Source organism: Oncorhynchus tshawytscha, linkage group LG09 (genome assembly GCF_018296145.1).
Source record: "Oncorhynchus tshawytscha isolate Ot180627B linkage group LG09, Otsh_v2.0, whole genome shotgun sequence".
In the NCBI taxonomy this organism is placed as follows: domain Eukaryota; kingdom Metazoa; phylum Chordata; class Actinopteri; order Salmoniformes; family Salmonidae; genus Oncorhynchus; species Oncorhynchus tshawytscha.
The window spans coordinates 26,885,325-26,905,104 of record NC_056437.1 but is presented as its reverse complement, the minus strand read 5'-3'; the positions used below and the strand labels follow the sequence as shown (position 1 = coordinate 26,905,104).

Here is a 19,780-nt window from a genome sequence, read left to right as displayed (position 1 = left end):
AAAAGAGGCACTGAGTTTGAAGGTAGGCCTTGAAATACATCCACAGGTACACCTCCAATTGACTCAAATTATGTCAATTAGCCTATCAGAAGCTTCTAAAGCCATGACACAATCTTCTGGAATTTCCCAAGCTGTTTAAAGGCACAGTCAACTTAGTGTATGTAAACTTCTGACCCACTGGAATTGTGATACAGTGAATTATAAACAATATAATCTGTCTGTCAACAATTGTTGGAAAAATGACTTGTGTCATGCACAAAGTAGATGTCCTAACCGACTGGCCAAAACTACAGTTTGTTATTAACAAGAAATTTGTGGAGTGGTTGAAAAATTTGTTTTAATGACTCCAACCTAAGTGTGTGTAAACTTCCGACTTCAACTGTATGTCTGTTATTAAAAGATGTTCTGAGTTTTACACAAAAATCAATTGTATTAGTTGTTCAGGCTCTGATCTTGTCCCATCTTGATTACTGTCCTGTAATATGGTGTAGCAAAGAAAGACCTAGCAAAGGTAGAGCTGGCTCAAAACAGAGCAGCACGCCTTGCCCTTAACTGCACATACAGAGCTAACATAAACAACATGCATGCCAGTCTTTCCTGGTTGAGGGTTGAAGAGAGATTAATTGCTTCTGATCTACTTTTTATGATTAGTATTACTGTAATGAAAATTCCAAAATTATCTGCAATTCATATCCCACAAGACATGCCACCAGGGGTCTCTTCACAGTCCCCAAGTCTAAAACAAATTCATGGCAATGCACAGTATTATACAGAGCCACAATCGCACGGAACTCCCTTCCACCTCCAATTACTCACGCAAACAGCAAAATTACCTTAAAAAAAGATCCAACAACATCTCATGGAACAGCGGGACTGTGAGGCGACACACACACACACACACAATTTTTATTTTATTTTATTCTTTGTAAATAATTATTTATTTATTTTCATATTGTTTGTATATCACGTTATTTAAAGTTTGTGTTACTGCCCTTGTCTAACAGTGTATCAGTGTTTTGTTACTTGTCATGTTTTGTGTTTTTTTGTGGACCACAGGAAGAATAGATGCGGCCTCTACAAAATCTAATGGGAATCCAAATAAACAAACAAACTCTCTCTGGACTTAGTGGCAGATGAGCATATCTTCCCCCAGGCTGTTGCCTATATTGAATTGCTCTCAGATAGAGGTTGGGAATCTCATTCCATGCATGCCCTCCAAGTGCCACTCCATGGTTGCAAGATGTCTGGAGTATCTCTCAGAGAACATCCTGAGTTTTTGAATCCCTGACACAAGGCAAATGACATGCCATATGTGCTTCATATTGGACCCAGTCAAGTATTTACTAAATGTTTTGCATCTTAAAGAGGAGAGAAACAGAGGATCTGTGAATCCAGCAGCACTCTCTAAGCCATCTATTTAAAACATAGGCTTCAGAGACAGATCAAAGTTTTGGATGTAAAATAATGATAACCAACATTTATTTTGTTCAGCTAAGAAATGTGGCTGTTGAAATATACACTGCATGTACAAAATATTAGGAACACCTTCCTAATATTGAGTTGCACCCCCTTTTTCCCTCAGAACAGCCTCAATTCATCAGGGCATGGACTACAAAGTGTCGAAAGCGTTCCACAGGGATGCTGGCCCATGTTGACTCCAATGCTTCCCACAGTTGTGTCAAGTTGGTTGGATGTCCGGTGGGAGATGGACCATTCTTGATACACACAGGAAACTGTTGAGCGTGAAACACTCAGCAGCATTGCAGTTCTTGACACATTCAAACCAGTGCACCTGGCACCTACTACCATACCTCGTTCAAAAGCACTTAAATCTTTTGTCTTTCCTACTCACCCTCTGAATGGCACACATACACAATCCATGTCTCAATTGTCTCAAGGCTTTAAAAAAATCATTCTTTAACATATATCCTCCTCTTCATCTACGCTGGTTGAAGTGTATTTAACAGGTGACATCAATAAGGGATCATAGCTTTCACCTCGCCAGTCTGTCAGGTGCTCCTAATGTTTTGTACACACACAGTGGTGCCTTGCATAAGACACACATTCTACTGTGCAGGGTCAATGCACCATATGCTAGCGATTTTTCTAATGAAAGACGACACCAGATAAATCCATAGGAAAAATTTATTTATCAATATGCAATATCAGGATTTCAAACTTGGCTCATGGAATTTCCATTCCATAGTAACTGGTTATGTTGAACATGGGTTGAAGCTGTGTGTGAATGAAAGGCGAAATATATGAACATGGAGCAGACGCAAAAAAAAAACAAATTCACTGGGATTGCATACATGTACATTGAAAATAATACTGAATCATGAACAGAAATAAAACAATGACAATAATGACTTACTGAGGGCAGGGAAAGTGAGCAACCAGCCACACTGAACAAGTCATTACTGTTTAAACTGTATTGAGCAGGAAAACTAAACCAAATAATGTAGATATTTTCCTTCTTAATCCAATAGCATGGAGATGTTCACACACTTCAGCTTTCAGGTTGCTAAGTACTGCTGTAATATTTTTCAACTATGCGAGTGGCCTGGCCTCCATACACAGCACAGCGGAGGTGGGCTGAATTTGGCTGTGTGGCTGATAGCTGAGGAAATGTCTGGGGCTTGAGCTGCTTTCTCATTACAGCGAGCCAGAGATAATATCGTGATAATCTGTGGAGGTCAAGAGAGCGTGTCCATTTCACCTTGAGGGGTGTCGAAGGACTGAGATAGAGCCATGTATGTTGGCCTTATTTATTTCCCAAAGTCGCAAGCTCAGCAGACCTCCTCCAAGCACGATGCTTCTTCTTCACCTTGGATTCTCACGACTAGAGATGGGATTACTGTATCCTTGGTCAGTGAGACCATACAGAGTTCAGGGAAACTTGCACGGAAAGATGCCCGAAATAATGTTTTGCTCATCTGACTATTTCTAATCAGCATGGGTAAAACATTTTTATTTTTTATTTTTTACCTTTGCAGCCTTGTATTATACTCAGACTCATCTTGATCAAAACATCAAGGTATCAAGTATTTACTTGGTTGCTCACCATACCCTGTTTTTAAGATCACTAACATATCCATCAATTTTAAGAGGTGACTGTGTCACAGAGAAAATCTATAAAATGTATAGGAGAGTATCTGGCCCTTCTCTAGACTCCCAATCCAGTCCCCCACCCACAAACAGTCTGTGACAGCAAGAATGAAACTGAGGGGAAATAATGTTTCTCATGTTGTATGTATGTGGTGAACAATGATACAATTTTCTTCATTCCTTGCTAGGCCTGGCACTTAAAACACCTGCTCTAAGAGATTTGTGTCTATAAAAAAATCAAGATTTATACAAAATGTTTTTCCAGAAACACACCTATTTACAAAATTCTGCATAAAAAAACACATTATGTTCATAAATGGGTCTCTATTAAATGTAACTTTAAAATGATACTTTTTCCACATATTTACATTATTTTAGGCCACTGTATTACCAAAAATAAAAACAAACAATAAACAAGCAGTAAAGGGACATCACATGTTACTTCTAGGACTACAGGGTATTGTGTTACTGTAAATAATTGAAGATCACACAGTGGTGTACACATTATCCTTAAACATTGTGAAGATGATCATTGTGTAATAAACTATACCTTTACCCAATGACAAACAACACACAACAATAAAACAATGATTTTTCAATATCTAAAAAATTAGGATTCTGTTTGTCACCAGTTTGTCATTGACTTAATTTGAGCTTTATTCTTAACACTTTTTTTAAATAAAACTTAGTTACAGTATAATTCAGTTCAAAACAAACAAAATATGTTTAAAAAATGTCAAATCATGGTTAGAGTCATATTTGCATATGTTGTAGACATAATTTATTTTTGTAATGTAAGTGATAATGTACAAGACACCGGGAAAGCAAAAGTAAACTTTGAGGCTATTTTTGAGCGAAACAATGTTAATTTATCCAAATAAATCCAGACTGAAAAAAAGATTTATATAATGTTTCAAAAGAAGAGTCAATCTGCTCTAACCCTCAAAGCAAACAAATATGTCAGTCTACAGTCACATCCATCTAAATAACAGTGAATCTGCTCTCTTATCTGAAACAATGCCAACAAACTGGTGGCACATGTCCTGCTCTCGCTGATAAACTTCTTAATAACTTAAAATAATCTCAATGTTATCAACATGAAAAGTATGCCAGAGTAATTCTACTGTAAATACATGACAGTATCTATCTTGTTTCAAAATAAACACACAGGACTAGACTATGGGACCCACTTAAGTACATGGAGATAAGATATTGAAACAGAAAACATGTGTGATGATTCATGTTGAAAACGATTTGGTACCAGTGTAATCTTGCCTGGTCTTTGAGGATGCCAGGTGATAGGAATGGTAAATCATTAGTCCTCCTCCTGAAGACACGAGAGATGTTTTGGCGCCATCCCGTTGCGGTTGTAACAAGGGTAAAACTCTTTAGGAATTAAAAAAGCCTTTTTGTGAGTAGAAACAGTTTAAGATAAATATGTACTGTACTGCAATTATGTTTGTACAACAATTTATAATGTAGCAGAATCACTACTTACTTTAAGTGTCCACTCTGTACCTCTCTTGTCTGCGCTGTTTTTTAATTTCTTTTAAAGGTTTGGTTTTCCCATCATCGCACAGCTGAGGAGAATAGGGATTGGAGCTGGTTGCCAAACTCTTTCCATTGTCCTCAAACAAGCTTTTATGGAGATGCACAGCACGTTGGACATTACCTGCATCCCTTCTCATTCTGAGCACACGACTGATCCAGGCACGATGCCTAAGTGGCTATGAATGAATTCAGACTCAAACATGAATGTGGCAAACAATAAAACCATCCTTAGCTACATCCCTAGCATTCCACTGTCTCCGGGAGCAGAACTATCACTACAAATGTCATACCGTTAGGTGAACGCAAATCATTCCCTCCGAAGTCATCCAATTCTTCTGAGAGCACGGCCTTTAGGTGGGAGCAAAAGGCTCTGCTCCTTTGATAGCATCTTAATTGCTTCCACACTTTCTTCTGCTCAAACAAATTTGATCTTGTTATTCTTTTTCACAAAGGGGAAAACTCGGAGTGAAAACCCTCGAGGCCGCTCAGACACAGAAGTGACCTGTCATTTTGAAACATAACCTTTTAGTTTTCTTTAAATTTATTTCAGTCATGATGACCTCTCACCGCAATTGAGTATGAGCTATTTGTCTTTCATTAATTCACATCCAGGGTGAGACATGTTCATTGCTAGTTTTTTCCCACCACAGTTGCATACCTGACTTTGCCTGTTTGGACACGCTTAAAGAAGTATAACAGGAGACACATACTGAACACAATTATGGGACCTACATATGTAAGTGTTTGTTTCTTTTATAAACAGAAAGCGGACAACCTCAAAATAGCCATTAATGACACAGATCCTCCTACATGTGACAAAGTATCAGTAAAGGATACATGAAAAATATTAATATTTACCATAATATAGTATGTTTTAACTAGATATTCAGTAGAAATATTAATATTTACCATAATATAGCATGTATTAACTAGATATTCAGTAGAAAAGAAACACAATGTTGAAGGAGCAGACACTGGTGAAAAGGAAGCTACTGTAGGTGACTGATAAAAAACAATAGCGCAGGTAAAACACATTTGTTGTGAAAGGGAAGTGTATTTTGCTGTCATCACACTGTGCCTTTTTCTGTCTCTGAGCAAACAATGGAGGCTTCATTACAGGAATGGAGCCCATGAGTGACAGCCCTATTGCAGGGTCCTTTGTTTGTGTAGTATACCCTGTTTGCAACTCGTCTCCATTGTCAGAGTGAAGGCTTCTCTACGCCATAGGCTTTACCGTCTTACAGTCTTCTCAGACACACAGTATAGCAAAACTTGGGTGAATTAAAATTTCTAGCTTGAAGCAGGAAGAGAAGACGACACAATCTCTCCAAAAACCTGCCTTTGGCCTATCCGGAAACATGTTTCATGTTTCAACTACTGTATCCAGGACAACCTTCTTTCATTTCTGTTCTTGTCACTATTTTGAACATCAAAAGTGTCTTTCAACATCAGACGGACAGGGTAGTAAAAGGTAGGCCAGAATTCTCCCCTACAGCAAGCATCCTAGACATAGTCGTTGCCTCAGACCTTGTAGTAGATGTTGGCTGGGCTTTGCGCTGGCATCTCTTGGACTATATAAACCGGATGGCCATATTCCCCGCTCACCTTCTCGTAATGGGGGCAGTAGTTGTTTTCTGTAGTCCGTAGCGGGATGATGATGTCACTGGGTTCGGAGCCGGCGTTCCCAGAGCACTTGGGGCTGGCCAGCGTGCTGAGTGACAGAGCGGTGGTCCGCTGCTGGGTGTGCTTACGGTTCCTCTTCTTCAGCTTGATTAGCAGGACGATGAGGATGATGATGATCAGGAGGAAGATGACGCATCCCGCCCCGATGACTGCAAACAGCGCTGGCTTGGAGGCAAAGAAACCCTCCACTGAGTCGGACGAGTCTGACTTGTTGTCCTGGTTCATGGTGTCTGTTGATGGAAGAAAAAAGGAATCAGTTAGCAGCAGGGAAAGAACGAGCGGTGGTCTGCTTGGCAGACTGTCAGACAAAGCTGTACTGTAGCTGATCATGATAGAGGTGGAACCCTGCGAGTGTGCAAATGGGTTCTCAAAGAGAAAAAAGGCTTCTTCCATTATTTCTCTGAATTGAGTGAGTAACTAGGGGCTTCCTGACTGTGTGGCCTTTGTGAGCATGTGGGGGTGTCAGTTTTAGACAGATGATAGCTCATTTCTTCTTGGCATGCATCTTGAGAGCGAGGGGAGGATTAAACTGTGTATGTTTAGCCATATGTTATAACTCCACATGAGGGGGTAAAGGAAGAGAAACTGTTTAAATGTATATTACCGGCTTGAGGGAAAAGAAAACACCAGTCTCTCATTAGACACAGAGGATGAGGACTGAGTCCAATTAGAGTGGCATGCCTATTTCCTGTGTGGTCCTGAAGCCTCCCTCCCTAACCCTCCCTCCCCTTCTTCACTTTTTATACTCCACTGCATCCCAGCTCTGCCTGCCTGGAAGCACAGTTTCCACTGCTGCCTGGGAGCATAGTGTCCACTGCTGCCTGTCTGCCTGGGAGCATAGCTTCCACTGCTGCCTGTCTGTCTGGGAGCATAGCCTCCACTGCTGCCTGTCTGTCTGGGAGCATAGCTTCCGCTGCTGCCTGCCTGCCTGGAAGCACGGCTTTGAGGGCTGCCTGCCTAGGAGCATGGCTTCCACTGCTGACTGCCTGCCCAATGCTGCTGCCGCACTGTCAAACCGGAGGGTGCTAGCTACAGTGCCTTGCAAAAGTATTCATCCCCCTTGCCGTTTTTCCTATTTTGTTGCATTACAACCTGTAATTTAAATGGATTTTTATTTGGATTTCATGTAATGGACATACACAAAATAGTCCAAATTGGTGAAGTGAAATGAAAATAATTACTTCTTTAAAAAAATTCAAAAAATGAAAAGGTGGTGCGTGCATATGTATTCACTCCCTTTGATATGAAGTCCCTAAATAATATCTGGTGCAACCAATTACCTTCAGAAGTCACATAATTAGTTAAATAAATTATACCTGTGTGCAATCTAAGTGTCACATTGATCTCAGTATATGTACAAACCTGTTCCGAAAGGCCCCAGAGTCTGCAACACCACTAAGCAAGGGGCACCACCAAGCAAGCGGAACCATGAAGACCAATGAGCTCTCCAAATAGGTCAGGGACAAAGTTGTGGAGAAGTACAGATCAGGGTTAGGTTATGAAAAAATATCTGAAGCTTTGAACATCCCAACATCCCACCATTAAATCCATTATTAAAAAATGGAAAGAGTATGGCACCACAACAAACCTGCCAAGAGAGGGCGCCCACCAAAACTCACAGACCAGGCAAGGAGGGCATTAATCAGAAAGGCAACAAAGAGACCAAAGATAACCCTGAAGGAGCTGCAAAGCTCCACAGCGGAGATTGGAGTATCTGTCCATAGGACCACTTTAAGCCGTACACTCCACAGAGCTGGGCTTTACAGAAGAGTGACCAGAAAAAAGCCATTGCTTAAAGAGAAAAATAATCAAACACATTTGGTGTTCGCCAAAAGGCATGTGGGAGAATCCACAAACATATGGAAGAAGGTACTGTGGTCAGATGAGACAAAAATGTTGCTTTTTGGCCATCAAGGAAAACGCTATGTCTGGTGCAAACCCAACACCTCTCATCACCCCGAGAACACCATCCCCACAATTAAGCATGGTGGTGGCAGCATCATGCTATGGGGATGTTTTTTTTTATCGGCAGGGACTGGGAAACTGGTCAGAAATGAAGGAACGATGGATGGTGCTAAATACAGGTAAATTCTTGAGGGAAACCTGTTTCAGTCTTCCAGAGATTTGCTGGAGGTTCACCTTCCAGCAGGACAATGACCCTAAGCATACTGATAAAGCAACACTTGAGTGGTTTAAGGGGAAACATTTAAATGTCTTGGAATGGCCTAGTCAAAGCCCAGACCCCAATCCAATTGAGAATCTGTGGTATGACTTAAAGATTGCTGTACACCAGAGGAACCCATCCAACTTGAAGGAGCTGGAGCAGTTTTGCCTTGAAGAATGGGCAAAAATCCCAGTGACTAGATTTGCCAAGCTTATAGAGGCATACCCCAAGAGACTTGCAGCTGTAATTTCTGCAAAAGGTGGCTCTACAAAGTTCAGACTTTTTGTTTTATTTCTTGTTTGTTTCTTTGCATCTTCAAAGTGGTAGGCATGTTATGTAAATCGAATGATACAACACCCCCCAAAAAATCAATTTTAATTCCAGGTTGTAAGGCAACAAAATAGGAAAAATGCCAACGAGGTGAATACTTCCGTAAGCCACTGTATGTTAACACTGGGGATGGAGGGATGGATTCCACAGTGAACCAAATCTCAGCTCTTATTATTTGTTCATTTATTTGGCAGGGTAAGATGACCTTGATGAAAGCGGAAGGAAATCCCATTTCAAAGTTGGCAGATGGAAAACAACAGACTATTGATCGTACATGAGGCCATAGAGCCCAATGTGTGTGTTGAAGGCAATGGAAGTCTGTCGGTCCCCACTGCTTTTATTTTCCTGCTTGTCAAAAATATGTTGCGTGAACAAAAGACTAGTTTGTTCTCACTCACATTAATGAAGACCACCTGCCAGTTAATAAGAGGACGTTATCGTGACACGGAACATTGGCTTTCCTCAAGATCGTCTGAATGATTATGAAACACTAGAATTATTCAAATTACTTCTGGGTGAACAAATTTTCACATTTGCACCTAACTGTAGGCCCATGCCAACACTTCAGAATGTTCTGAATAATTTATAGAAATCTATTCTGGCTATCTCTCTACCCAGTTTCATTTAGATGTTGAGCATGAATGACTGTACAGAACGTGTTATTTATCATGTGTTTTCCTCACATTCTACGGAGACCGCTTCTGCCTCCAAAGAACTTAATAGCTCAGGAAAAATGTGCATACAAATTAAAGAGGTTTAACCTCTTTGTATTACAGAGAAAACAGCATTTTACATTTAAATCGATTGAATGATTGGCAGAAGGAAGCAGTTTCCCTTGTTAAAAGCATTTTTCTGAATGCTTAGTCCCCTCTTGTACTCCCTGTTCACCCACAACTGTGTGGCCGCACACGACTCCAACACCATCCATAAGGTTTCTGATGACCAGATGGTGGCAGGGTCTACAGTCAATCACGGATTACAAAAAGAAAACCAGCCCCGCCACGGACCAGGATGTCTTGCTCCCAGGCAGACTAAATAACTTTTTTGCCCGCTTTGAAGACAATACAGTGCCACTGACACGGCCTGCTACCAAAACATGCGGACTCTCCTTCACTGCAGCCGACATGAGTATGTCACGCCCTGGTCTTAGTATTTTGTGTTTTCTTTATTATTTTGGTCAGGCCAGGGTGTGAAATGGGTTTATTATGTGGTGTGTTTTGTCTTGGGTTTTTTGTAGGTATTGGGATTGTGAATTAGTAGGGTTTTCTAGAAAAGTCTATGGTTGCCTGAAGTGGTTCTCAATCAGAGGCAGGTGTTTATCGTTGTCTCTGATTGGGAACCATATTTAGGCAGCCATATTCTTTGAGTGTTTCGTGGGTGATTGTTCCTGTCTCTGTGTTAGTTTGCACCAGATAGGCTGTTTAGGTTTTCACGTTACGTTTCTTGTTTTTGTATTGTTCGTTTTCATCTTTATTAAAGATGTATAAAAATTACCACGCTGCATTTTGGTCCGATCCTTGCTACACCTCCTCTTCAGAGGAGGAGATAGAAGAAAACCATAACAGAATCACCCACCACAACAGGACCAAGCGGCGTGGTGACAGGCAGCGGTAGGAGGAGCAGCGATCACAGGACTTTTGGACTTGGGAGGAGATCCTGGATGGAGAGGGACCCTGGGCACAGGCTGGGGAATATCGCCACCCCAAAGCAGAGCTGGAGGCAGCGAAAACAGAGAGGCGGCATTACCAGGTGCAGGAGAGGCAGCGATGTCAGGATTTTGTGACATGGGAGCAGAATCTGGACTACACTACTTGGGAAGAGATAGACAGGTGGTCGGTTGAGTGCCGGAGCCCGCCTGGGATTCGATGGAGCAGTGCGAGGAAGGTTACAGGAGAATGAGGTTGGCGAGACGAACACGGCGGCGTGGAAGGAAGCCCAGGAGTCGGCACCAAAAATGTCTTGGGGGAGGGCTCACAGGGAGTATGGCGACGCCAGGTAGGAGACCTGCGCCAACTTCCTGTGCTTACCGGGGGGTTAGAGAGACCGGGCAGGCACCGTGTTATGCTGTGGAGCGCACGGTGTCTCCAGTGCGGGTGCATAGCCCGGTGCGGTACATACCAGCTCCTGATATTGGCCGGGCTAGAGTGGGCATCGAGCCAGGTAAGGTTGGGCAGGCTCGGTGCTCAAGAGCTCCAGTGCGCCTGCACAGTCCGGTCTATCCAGTACCACCTCCACGCACCAGCCTTCCGGTGGCAGCTCCCCGCACCAGGCTTCCTGTGCGTGTCCTCGGCCCAGTACCACCAGTGCCAGCACCATGCATCAGGCCTACAGTACGCGTCGCCTGTCCAGCGCTGCCAGAGCCTTCCTCCTCTCCAGCGCTGCCGGAGTCTCCCGCCTGTTTAGCGCTGCCAGAGCCTTCCTCCTCTCCAGCGCTGCCAGAGTCTCCCGCCTGTTTAGTGCTGCCAGAGCCTTCCTCCTCTCCAGCGCTGCCGGAGTCTGCCGCCTGTTTAGCGCTGCCAAAGCCTTCCTCCTCTACAGCGCAGCTGGAGTCTCCTGCCTGTTCAGCACTGCCAGAGCTGCCAGTCTGCATAGAGCAGCCAGAGGTGCCAGTCTGCATGGAGCAGCCAGAGCTGCCAGTCTGCATGGAGCAGCCAGAGCCGCCAGTCTGCATGGAGCAGCCAGAGCTGCCAGTCTGCATGGAGCAGCCAGAGCTGCCAGTCTGCATGGAGCAGCCAGAGCCGCCAGTCAGCCAGGATCCGCCAGTCAGCCAGGATCTTCCAGAGCCAACTACCTGCCTGAGCTTCTTCTCAGTACTGAGCTACCCCTCAGTCCCGATCTACCCCTCAGTCCCGAGCTGCCCCTCAGTCCCGAGCTGCCCCTCAGTCCCGAGCTGCCCCTCAGTCCAGTGGGGTCCTTGGTGAGGGTTACTAGGCCAAGGTCGGCGGCGAGGGTCGCCAATCAAAGGACGCGATGCAGGTGGACTAAGACTTTGTTGGAGTAGGGTCCACGTCCCACGCCGGAACCGCCATCGTGGACAGACGCCCACCCGGACCCTCACCTATGGGTTTAGGTGGGCGGCCGGGAGTCCGCACCTTGGGGGGGGTTCTGTCACGCCCTGGTCTTAGTATTTTGTGTTTTCTTTATTATTTTGGTTAGGCCAGGGTGTGACATGGGTTTATTATGTGGTGTGTTTTGTCTTGGGTTTTTTGTAGGTATTGGGATTGTGAATTAGTAGGGTTTTCTAGAAAACTCTATGGTTGCCTGAAGTGGTTCTCAATCAGAGGCAGGTGTTTATCGTTGTCTCTGATTGGGAACCATATTTAGGCAGCCATATTCTTTGAGTGTTTCGTGGGTGATTGTTCCTGTCTCTGTGTTAGTTTGCACCAGATAGGCTGTTTAGGTTTTCGTGTTACGTTTCTTGTTTTTGTATTGTTCGTTTTCATCTTTATTAAAGATGTATAAAAATGACTGCTGCATTTTGGTCCGCCTCTCCTTCAACGCAAGAAAACCGTAACAGAGTAAACATTTAAACGTGTTAACCCTCGCAAGGCTGCAGGCCCAGACAACATCCCCAGCCGCACCCTACGAGCATGCGCAGACCAGCTGGCTGGTGTGTTTACGGACATATTCAATCAATCCTTATCCCAGTCTGCTGTTCCCACATGCTTCAAGAGGGCCACCATTGTTCCTGTTCCCAAGAAAGCTAAGGTAACTGAGCTACACGACTACCGCCCCGTAGCACTCACGTCCGTCATCATGAAGTGCTTTGAGAGACTAGTCAAGGACCATATCACCTCCACCCTACCTGACACCCTAGACCCACTCCAATTTGCTTACCGCCCAAATAGGTCCACAGACGATGCAATCTCAACCACACTGCACACTGCCCTAATCCATCTGGACAAGAGGAATACCTATGTGAGAATGCTGTTCATCAACTACAGCTCAACATTTAACACCATAGTACCCTCCAAACTCGTCATCAAGCTCGAGACCCTGGGTCTCGACCCCGCCCTGTGCAACTGGGTACTGGACTTCCTGACGGGCCGCCCCCAGATGGTGAGGGTGGGTAACAACATCTCCACCCCGCTGATCCTCAACACTGGGGCCCCACAAGGGAGCGTTCAGAGCCCTCTCCTGTACTCCCTGTTCACCCACGACTGCGTGGCCACGCACGCCTCCAACTCAATCATCAAGTTTGTGGATGACACTACAGTGGTAGGCTTCATGACCAACAACGACGAGACGGCCTACAGGGAGGAGGTGAGTGCCCTCGGAGTGTGGTGTCAGGAAAATAACCTCACACTCAACGTCAACAAAACTAAGGAGATGATTGTGGACTTCAGGAAACAGCAGAGGGAGCACCCCCCTATCCACATCAATGGGACAGTAGTGGAGAGGGTAGTAAGTTTTAAGTTCCTCGGCGTACACATCACAGACAAAATGAATTGGTCCACCCACACAGACAGCATCGTGAAGAAGGCGCAGCAGCGCCTCTTCAACCTCAGGAGGCTGAAGAAATTCGGCTTGTCACCAAAAACACTCACAAACTTCTACAGATGCACAATCGAGAGCATCCTGCCGGGCTGTATCACCGCCTGGTATGACAACTGCTCCGCCCACAACCGTAAGGCTCTCCAGAGGGTAGTGAGGTCTGCACAACGCATCTCCGGGGGCAAACTACCTGCCCTCCAGGACACCTACACCACCCGATGTCACAGGAAGGCCATAAAGATCATCAAGGACAACAACCACCCGAGCCACTGCCTGTTCACCCCGCTATCATCCAGAAGGCGAGGTCAGTACAGGTGCATCAAAGCTGGGACCGAGAGACTGAATAACAGCTTCTATCTCAAGGCCGTCAGACTGTTAAACAGCCACCACTAACATTGAGTGGCTGCTGCCAACACACTGACTCAACTCCAGCCAATTTAATAATGGGAATTGATGGAATATATATTGATGTCAAATATATCACTAGCCACTTTAAACAATGCTACTTAATATAATGTTTACATACCCTACATTATTCATCTCAGAGTACAGTATATACATATACATATATCATCTACTGCATCTTTATGTAATACATGTATCACTAGCCACTTTAAACTATGCCACTTTGTTTACATACCCTACATTACTCATCTCATATGTATATACTGTACTCGATACCATCTACTGCATCTTCCCTATGTTGTTCTGTACCATCACTCATTCATATATCTTTATGTACATATTCTTTATCCCTTTACACTTGTGTGTATAAGGTAGTAGTTTTGGAATTGTTAGATTACTCGTTGGTTATTACTGCATTGTCGGAACTAGAAGCACAAGCATTTCGCTACACTCGCATTAACATCTGCTAACCATGTGTATGTGACAAATACATTTGATTTGATTTGATTTGGTAGGCCTGATCACCAACGACGATGAGACAGCATATAGGGAGGAAGTCAGTTACCTGGTAGTGTGGTGCCAGGACAACAACCTCTCCCTCAACGTTATCAGGGCAAAGGAGCTGATCGTGGACTACAGGAAACGGAGATCAGAGCAAGCCCCCATTCACATCAATGGGGCTGTAGTGGAGCGGGTCGAGAGCTTCAAGTTCCTCAGTGTCCACATAATTAAGAAATTAATATGGTCCACAATCACCAACACAGTCGTGAAGACGGCATGACAACGCCTCTAACCCCTCAGGAGGCTGAAAAGATTTGGCATGGGCCCTCAGATCCTCAAAAAGGTGTACAGCTACACCATTGAGAACATCTTGATTGGCTTCATCACCGCTTGGTATGGCAACTAACTGTTTGGCATCTGACCACAAGGCGCTAAAGAGGGTGGTGCAGACAGCCCAGTACATCACTAGGGCCGAGCTCCCTGAAATCCAGGACCTCTATACCAGGCGGTGTCAGAGGAAGGCCGGAAAATTGTCAAAGAGCCCAGCCACCCAAGCCATAGACTGTTCACTCTGCTACAGCATGGCAAGCGGTACCGGAGCGCCAAGTCTGGAACCAAAAGGCTCCTGAACAGCTTCTACCCCCAAGCCATAAGACTGCTGAACATTTAATCAAATGGCCACCATTACATTGACCCTTTTTTGCACTGAATCTCTTACACTGAATCTATGCACACACTCACACACTCAGACATTATTACACTGACACTCCAACACACACTACATATGCTCACACCCACATGCACATTGATGCCACACACACTCACACACACTTTCACATGCTTCACATATACTGCTGCTACGCTGATTATTATTTATCCTGATTGCCTAGTCACTTTTACCCCTACCTACATGTACATATTACCTCAACTACTTCGTACCCCTGCACATTGACTTGGTACGGGTACTCCTTCTATAAAGCCTCATTATTTATTACGTTACTATTTCTTACTTTTTAACTGTGCAATGTTGGGAATGTACTTGTAAGTAAGCATTTCATGGTAAAGTCTACACCTGTTGTATTTGGTGCATGTCACAAATAAAATTTGATTGGATTTACCTACGATATCTGTGCTCCTCTGTCAAAGCAGGGCGATGCTTCAACACAACAAAGGCAAAGCATTGTAACGAATGTCTCACAGTATCTTTTAACTTTATAGCAGAGGGATAAACCTCCCAAAAGTATCCCTAAATGTTTAACTGATGAAGTATTTGTAAGTTGAAACGTATCATTTTGGTCCTGCTGGCAGCTCTGATAATAAACCCATGCATATTTTGTCTGCTGTCCTGATTGGCTTTGGATCAGTTGTGTGCGTTTGGCCGCGTTCAGCTGTGGAGCTGTGCAGACAGGCATGATAAACCATCGACCTTTATTACATTCCTCTTCACCCGAGGTATGAGAGCTCTCGGGTAAATCAGACTCAACAGGTTGTTATGGCGGCGTTCTTCTTCCTTCTATGCAGTTAAAGGAATAGGACAGAAACAAAAGTTCAAAGAAACACACATCAAGAAAAATGTCTGCCAAACCTTCACATTGAAAGAAAACCGCACTGTGGGAGACTTGGCAGCTGTCCATGATGTGAGGGAAGGCCACTTTTTCCAGAACATCTGATTTTATTTTGTCCTGCAGCAGAGCCAGAACCCTTGGGCCCAAATGACTTTCTAAACCTATATAAACTTCAGCATTTTCTGCTTCCCCGTTAAAAAAATACCATTCTGGTGACTGAAACCCTAGCAAAATAAATACAAATGGATCTATCCAATATGCAGAAATCCTGCTCTTTATCTGCGGCTTGATCTCAGCCTAACAGCTAGGATTTTAATTTTTCATTGCCACACTTGAGCACCGTGTCTATCCACATTACTACTCAGCATAATTAAAAAAGTGGTTCAGTGTAACTTTCTCAAACCAAAAGGGAAAAATATAATATGTGTGTGTGTGTGTGTGTGTGTGTGTGTGTGTGTGTGTGTGTGTGTGTGTGTGTGTGTGTGTGTGTGTGTGTGTGTGTGTGTGTGTGTGTGTGTGTGTCCACAAAATTGTATAGGGACAAAATATTTGACCAACTGGGGACATTTTGTTAGTCCCCGCTAGGTCAAATGCTATTTCTAGTGGGTTTAGGGTTAAGGTTAGAATTAGTGTTAAGCTTAGAATTAGGGTTAGGTGCTAGGGTTAGGTTAAAGGTTAGGGTTAAGGTTAGGTTTTGGGGTTAGGGAAAATAGGATTTTGAATGGGACTGAATTGGGTTTCCCCACAAGTTTAGTAATACAATACTGTGTGTGTGTGTGCGTGCGTGTGTGTGGCGGAGCATTGTACAGAGAACAATGGTTTCACAGAGTGGGATACAGTATTGGAAGCAAAACCATGACCTTTTGGCATTGAAGGTTACAGTCAAATCTTGAACACTGATAATAAGGACTAGAGCACAAAACCAGGAAACAGGGGTCATACTGTGGCAAATACTCCTTTTCCCAAAAGTCTGAGCATCCTCACCTTTGTTGCCTGGCTCCACGGCCCCACCACTGCCCCCCTTCTTATTTGGTTTGGTGGTTGTCTCCTTCACAACGTTTTCCTCTTGGCTGGGCTTCTCTGTTATCACTGGGTCCGGTACAACTGTGTTCGGGTCTGCAATTTGGACGAAGAACGTTAACAAATTTAGATTCCAATGTGAATATTGTAAATGCTGTTGGTCCTTTTAGTATCATTTTCCAATAAAGATTTGACATGGGGCGTGGAATGGGAGCCATAGTAATCAGTTCCTTTGACCCCAATTTTATGTCCTAATTAAAGCCAATATAAAGTCTGAGGCATGCATGACAGTGTCTGCTATAACCTGAGAAATGAAGCTATAAAATGATATTAGTAGTTTTTTGCGGTAACACTTTACTTGACACATAGCTTCATAACACGTTATGACACGATCATAACCATGTCATAATATGTCATAACAGCTGACAACCTGTTATAATGTGGTCATAACACTGTCACGACACATATTTAGACCTATTGTGATACACAGTATATTGTGTTATTTTATGGCTGGTGACACAGGATGGTCAAAAAGTGACACAGGATGGTCATAATGTTTCTTGACAGTGTCATAAAGTGTATTTTCTTAGTCCAAGTAAAGTGACACAGGATGGTCATAATGTTTCTTGACAGTGTCATAAAGTGTATTTTCTTAGTCCAAGTAAAGTGACACAGGATGGTCATAATGCTTCTTGACAGTGTCATAAAGTGTATTTTCTTAGTCGAAGTAAAGTGACACAGGATGGTCATAATGTTTCTTGACAGTGTCATAAAGTGTATTTTCTTAGTCCAAGTAAAGTGACACAGGATGGTCATAATGCTTCTTGACAGTGTCATAAAGTGTATTTTCTTAGTCCAAGTAAAGTGACACAGGATGGTCATAATGCTTCTTGACAGTGTCATAAAGTGTATTTTCTTAGTCCAAGTAAAGTGACACAGGATGGTCATAATGATTTATGACAGTGTCATATTTTCTACAAGTTATTTAAAATATGATGGGAAAAAACATCACTGTAAAGAATTCATTACAAACAAAGGATTTTATAAACAAACTTTTGAACAAAAGGAAACTTCTTAGCAGGGAAAACAATTATCTGAATAAATAATTTGAATAAATGTAGGTCTCATAACCAGCCATAAAATAATGTAATATACTGTATGTCACCAAACGTGTAAATATGGGTCATGACAGTGTTATGACCATATTATGACATGTTATGTCAGGTTATGTCAGCTGTTGTGACATATTATGACATGGTTATGAGTGGTGTCAAGTAAAGTGTTACCCTTTTTGCATTGTTCCCCTGAGTGCCATCAATGTAGAAGCAGAAGGGGAGTAGTCTGAATACACTGGCATTAAGGGAGATTTCATCGACTGGAAAATCATTGAAGTGTACATGGGAGGCTGTTGGTAGGAGTTAAAGGAGGACAGGCTCATTGTAATGGCTGGAATGGAATACATGGAACAGAGTCAATACAATAAATAGAACAGAGTTTCTATATGCTTGATGTGTTTGATACCGTTCCATTAATTCCATTCTAGTCTTTTACAATCAGACTTTAAAATGTAATCTGGAAAACTATTTTTTATACTAGATTGATAGTAAATGTACCAATTATATGACAAGGGAACAACAGTCCCAACTTTTTCATTGTCAATAATTCCATTTTGCCCATATTCTTGATGAAGAATGTTAAGCTCTCTGGCTTGAGACCACAAAAATCAACCAAATCTGTGAAATAGCACTGCTAATAACTATCTTGAAAATACTGTGATTGAAAAAAAATAGTTTAAAGGTTAAATTATAAACAAATATAGGTTCATTATAATTTCTACACACTTTCTACCTGGTTTTAGTCGCTACCCATACAAAACCTAATTTGGGTCGATACCCACCAGTTGAGAATCACTGATCGAAATGGCACCCTCAGTTTTCTCAGTTTGATTACAGTTAAAAGAACTATTGTGCCAGAAGCATTGGTGGTGTGATGTCTGCTACTGCTGACTGCTGGTTCCTAATAGGCAGCACAACATATGGGGCTGTCAACAACAACTGAAGAATCTCCACCTCCAAAACAATATCACACATCTCAAAATGACAGCCTGTTTAAAAAATAAATGTGACATCCATAGCTATAAATATCAAAGTGGCCAATTCAGCAGTTTCAAACATCGACAGGCCTTGCTCTAGCTCATTATACTAACATTGTAAAAGCTTTGGTTAGAGATGAGAGTGAGGCCATCAAAGCCATCAGCCTCCATTTAAACTAACCAGCATTCGGTGCCACACCATCTAATTTCATGGGTTAATTGACATCTGATAATTACATAAAATTCAATGTTCACACACAAATCAATAAATTAAATCTCAGTGTGCAGTAATACAAGAGTGACTCAGTATGAGGAAGTGCATCAGCTGATTCTGACACAGTCTGTTGTTACATGGAAAAGTCTAAACGGGGTCCTTGGGACATCCCAACTCTGAAGTCATCCCATTGAAGTTGACATTACAAATGGTTAAGGTAAGGGTTAAAGTTAGGGTTAGGTAAGATATATGGTTAGGGTTAAGGTTAGGTTTATGGTTTAGGGTAGGGACGTCTCAAGGATTCCGGATAGCACTAACTGTCGTTACATATTCAGATATTAGTCATACTCTTCTCCAATCATTGACATTTTGGTTAACAAATGCATTTTGTTAGAGACAAAGTTCTCTCCATGAAAAAGATATGCATACCATTATTTTTTATTTTTACCAAGGGATTAGTACTGTGCTGTATATCATCTTCTAATAATATGTTGTTTTGTTCATTGTTTTGTGTGTTGTTTACAATCATACTTTAGTGACAGTTGTCCTGGATGAGTCAGTGTAATAAAAACTAAGGAGCGATACTATTTCCTCATTACTTCATTGTATGTGATTTGTTTCTCTGTGTCCACATTATTTGTGGCAATAGAGTT

General features: G+C 42.7%; 1 protein-coding gene across 1 annotated transcript in view; it reads right to left on the bottom strand.

Moving 5' to 3' along the window:
- Positions 1 to 2,131: 2,131 nt before the first annotated feature.
- Positions 2,132 to 19,780, bottom strand: part of LOC112257667 (ephrin-B1) — a 75,678-nt gene continuing 58,029 nt past the window's right edge. Inside the window, exons 4-5 of the mRNA XM_024431423.2 lie at positions 16,786 to 16,917; positions 2,132 to 6,572 (exon numbers count right to left, since the gene is read on the bottom strand). Of these exons, the coding sequence (XP_024287191.1) occupies positions 6,181 to 6,572; positions 16,786 to 16,917 (524 nt within the window). The 3' untranslated portion in view covers positions 2,132 to 6,180. The remainder of the gene's footprint in view (positions 6,573 to 16,785; positions 16,918 to 19,780) is intronic.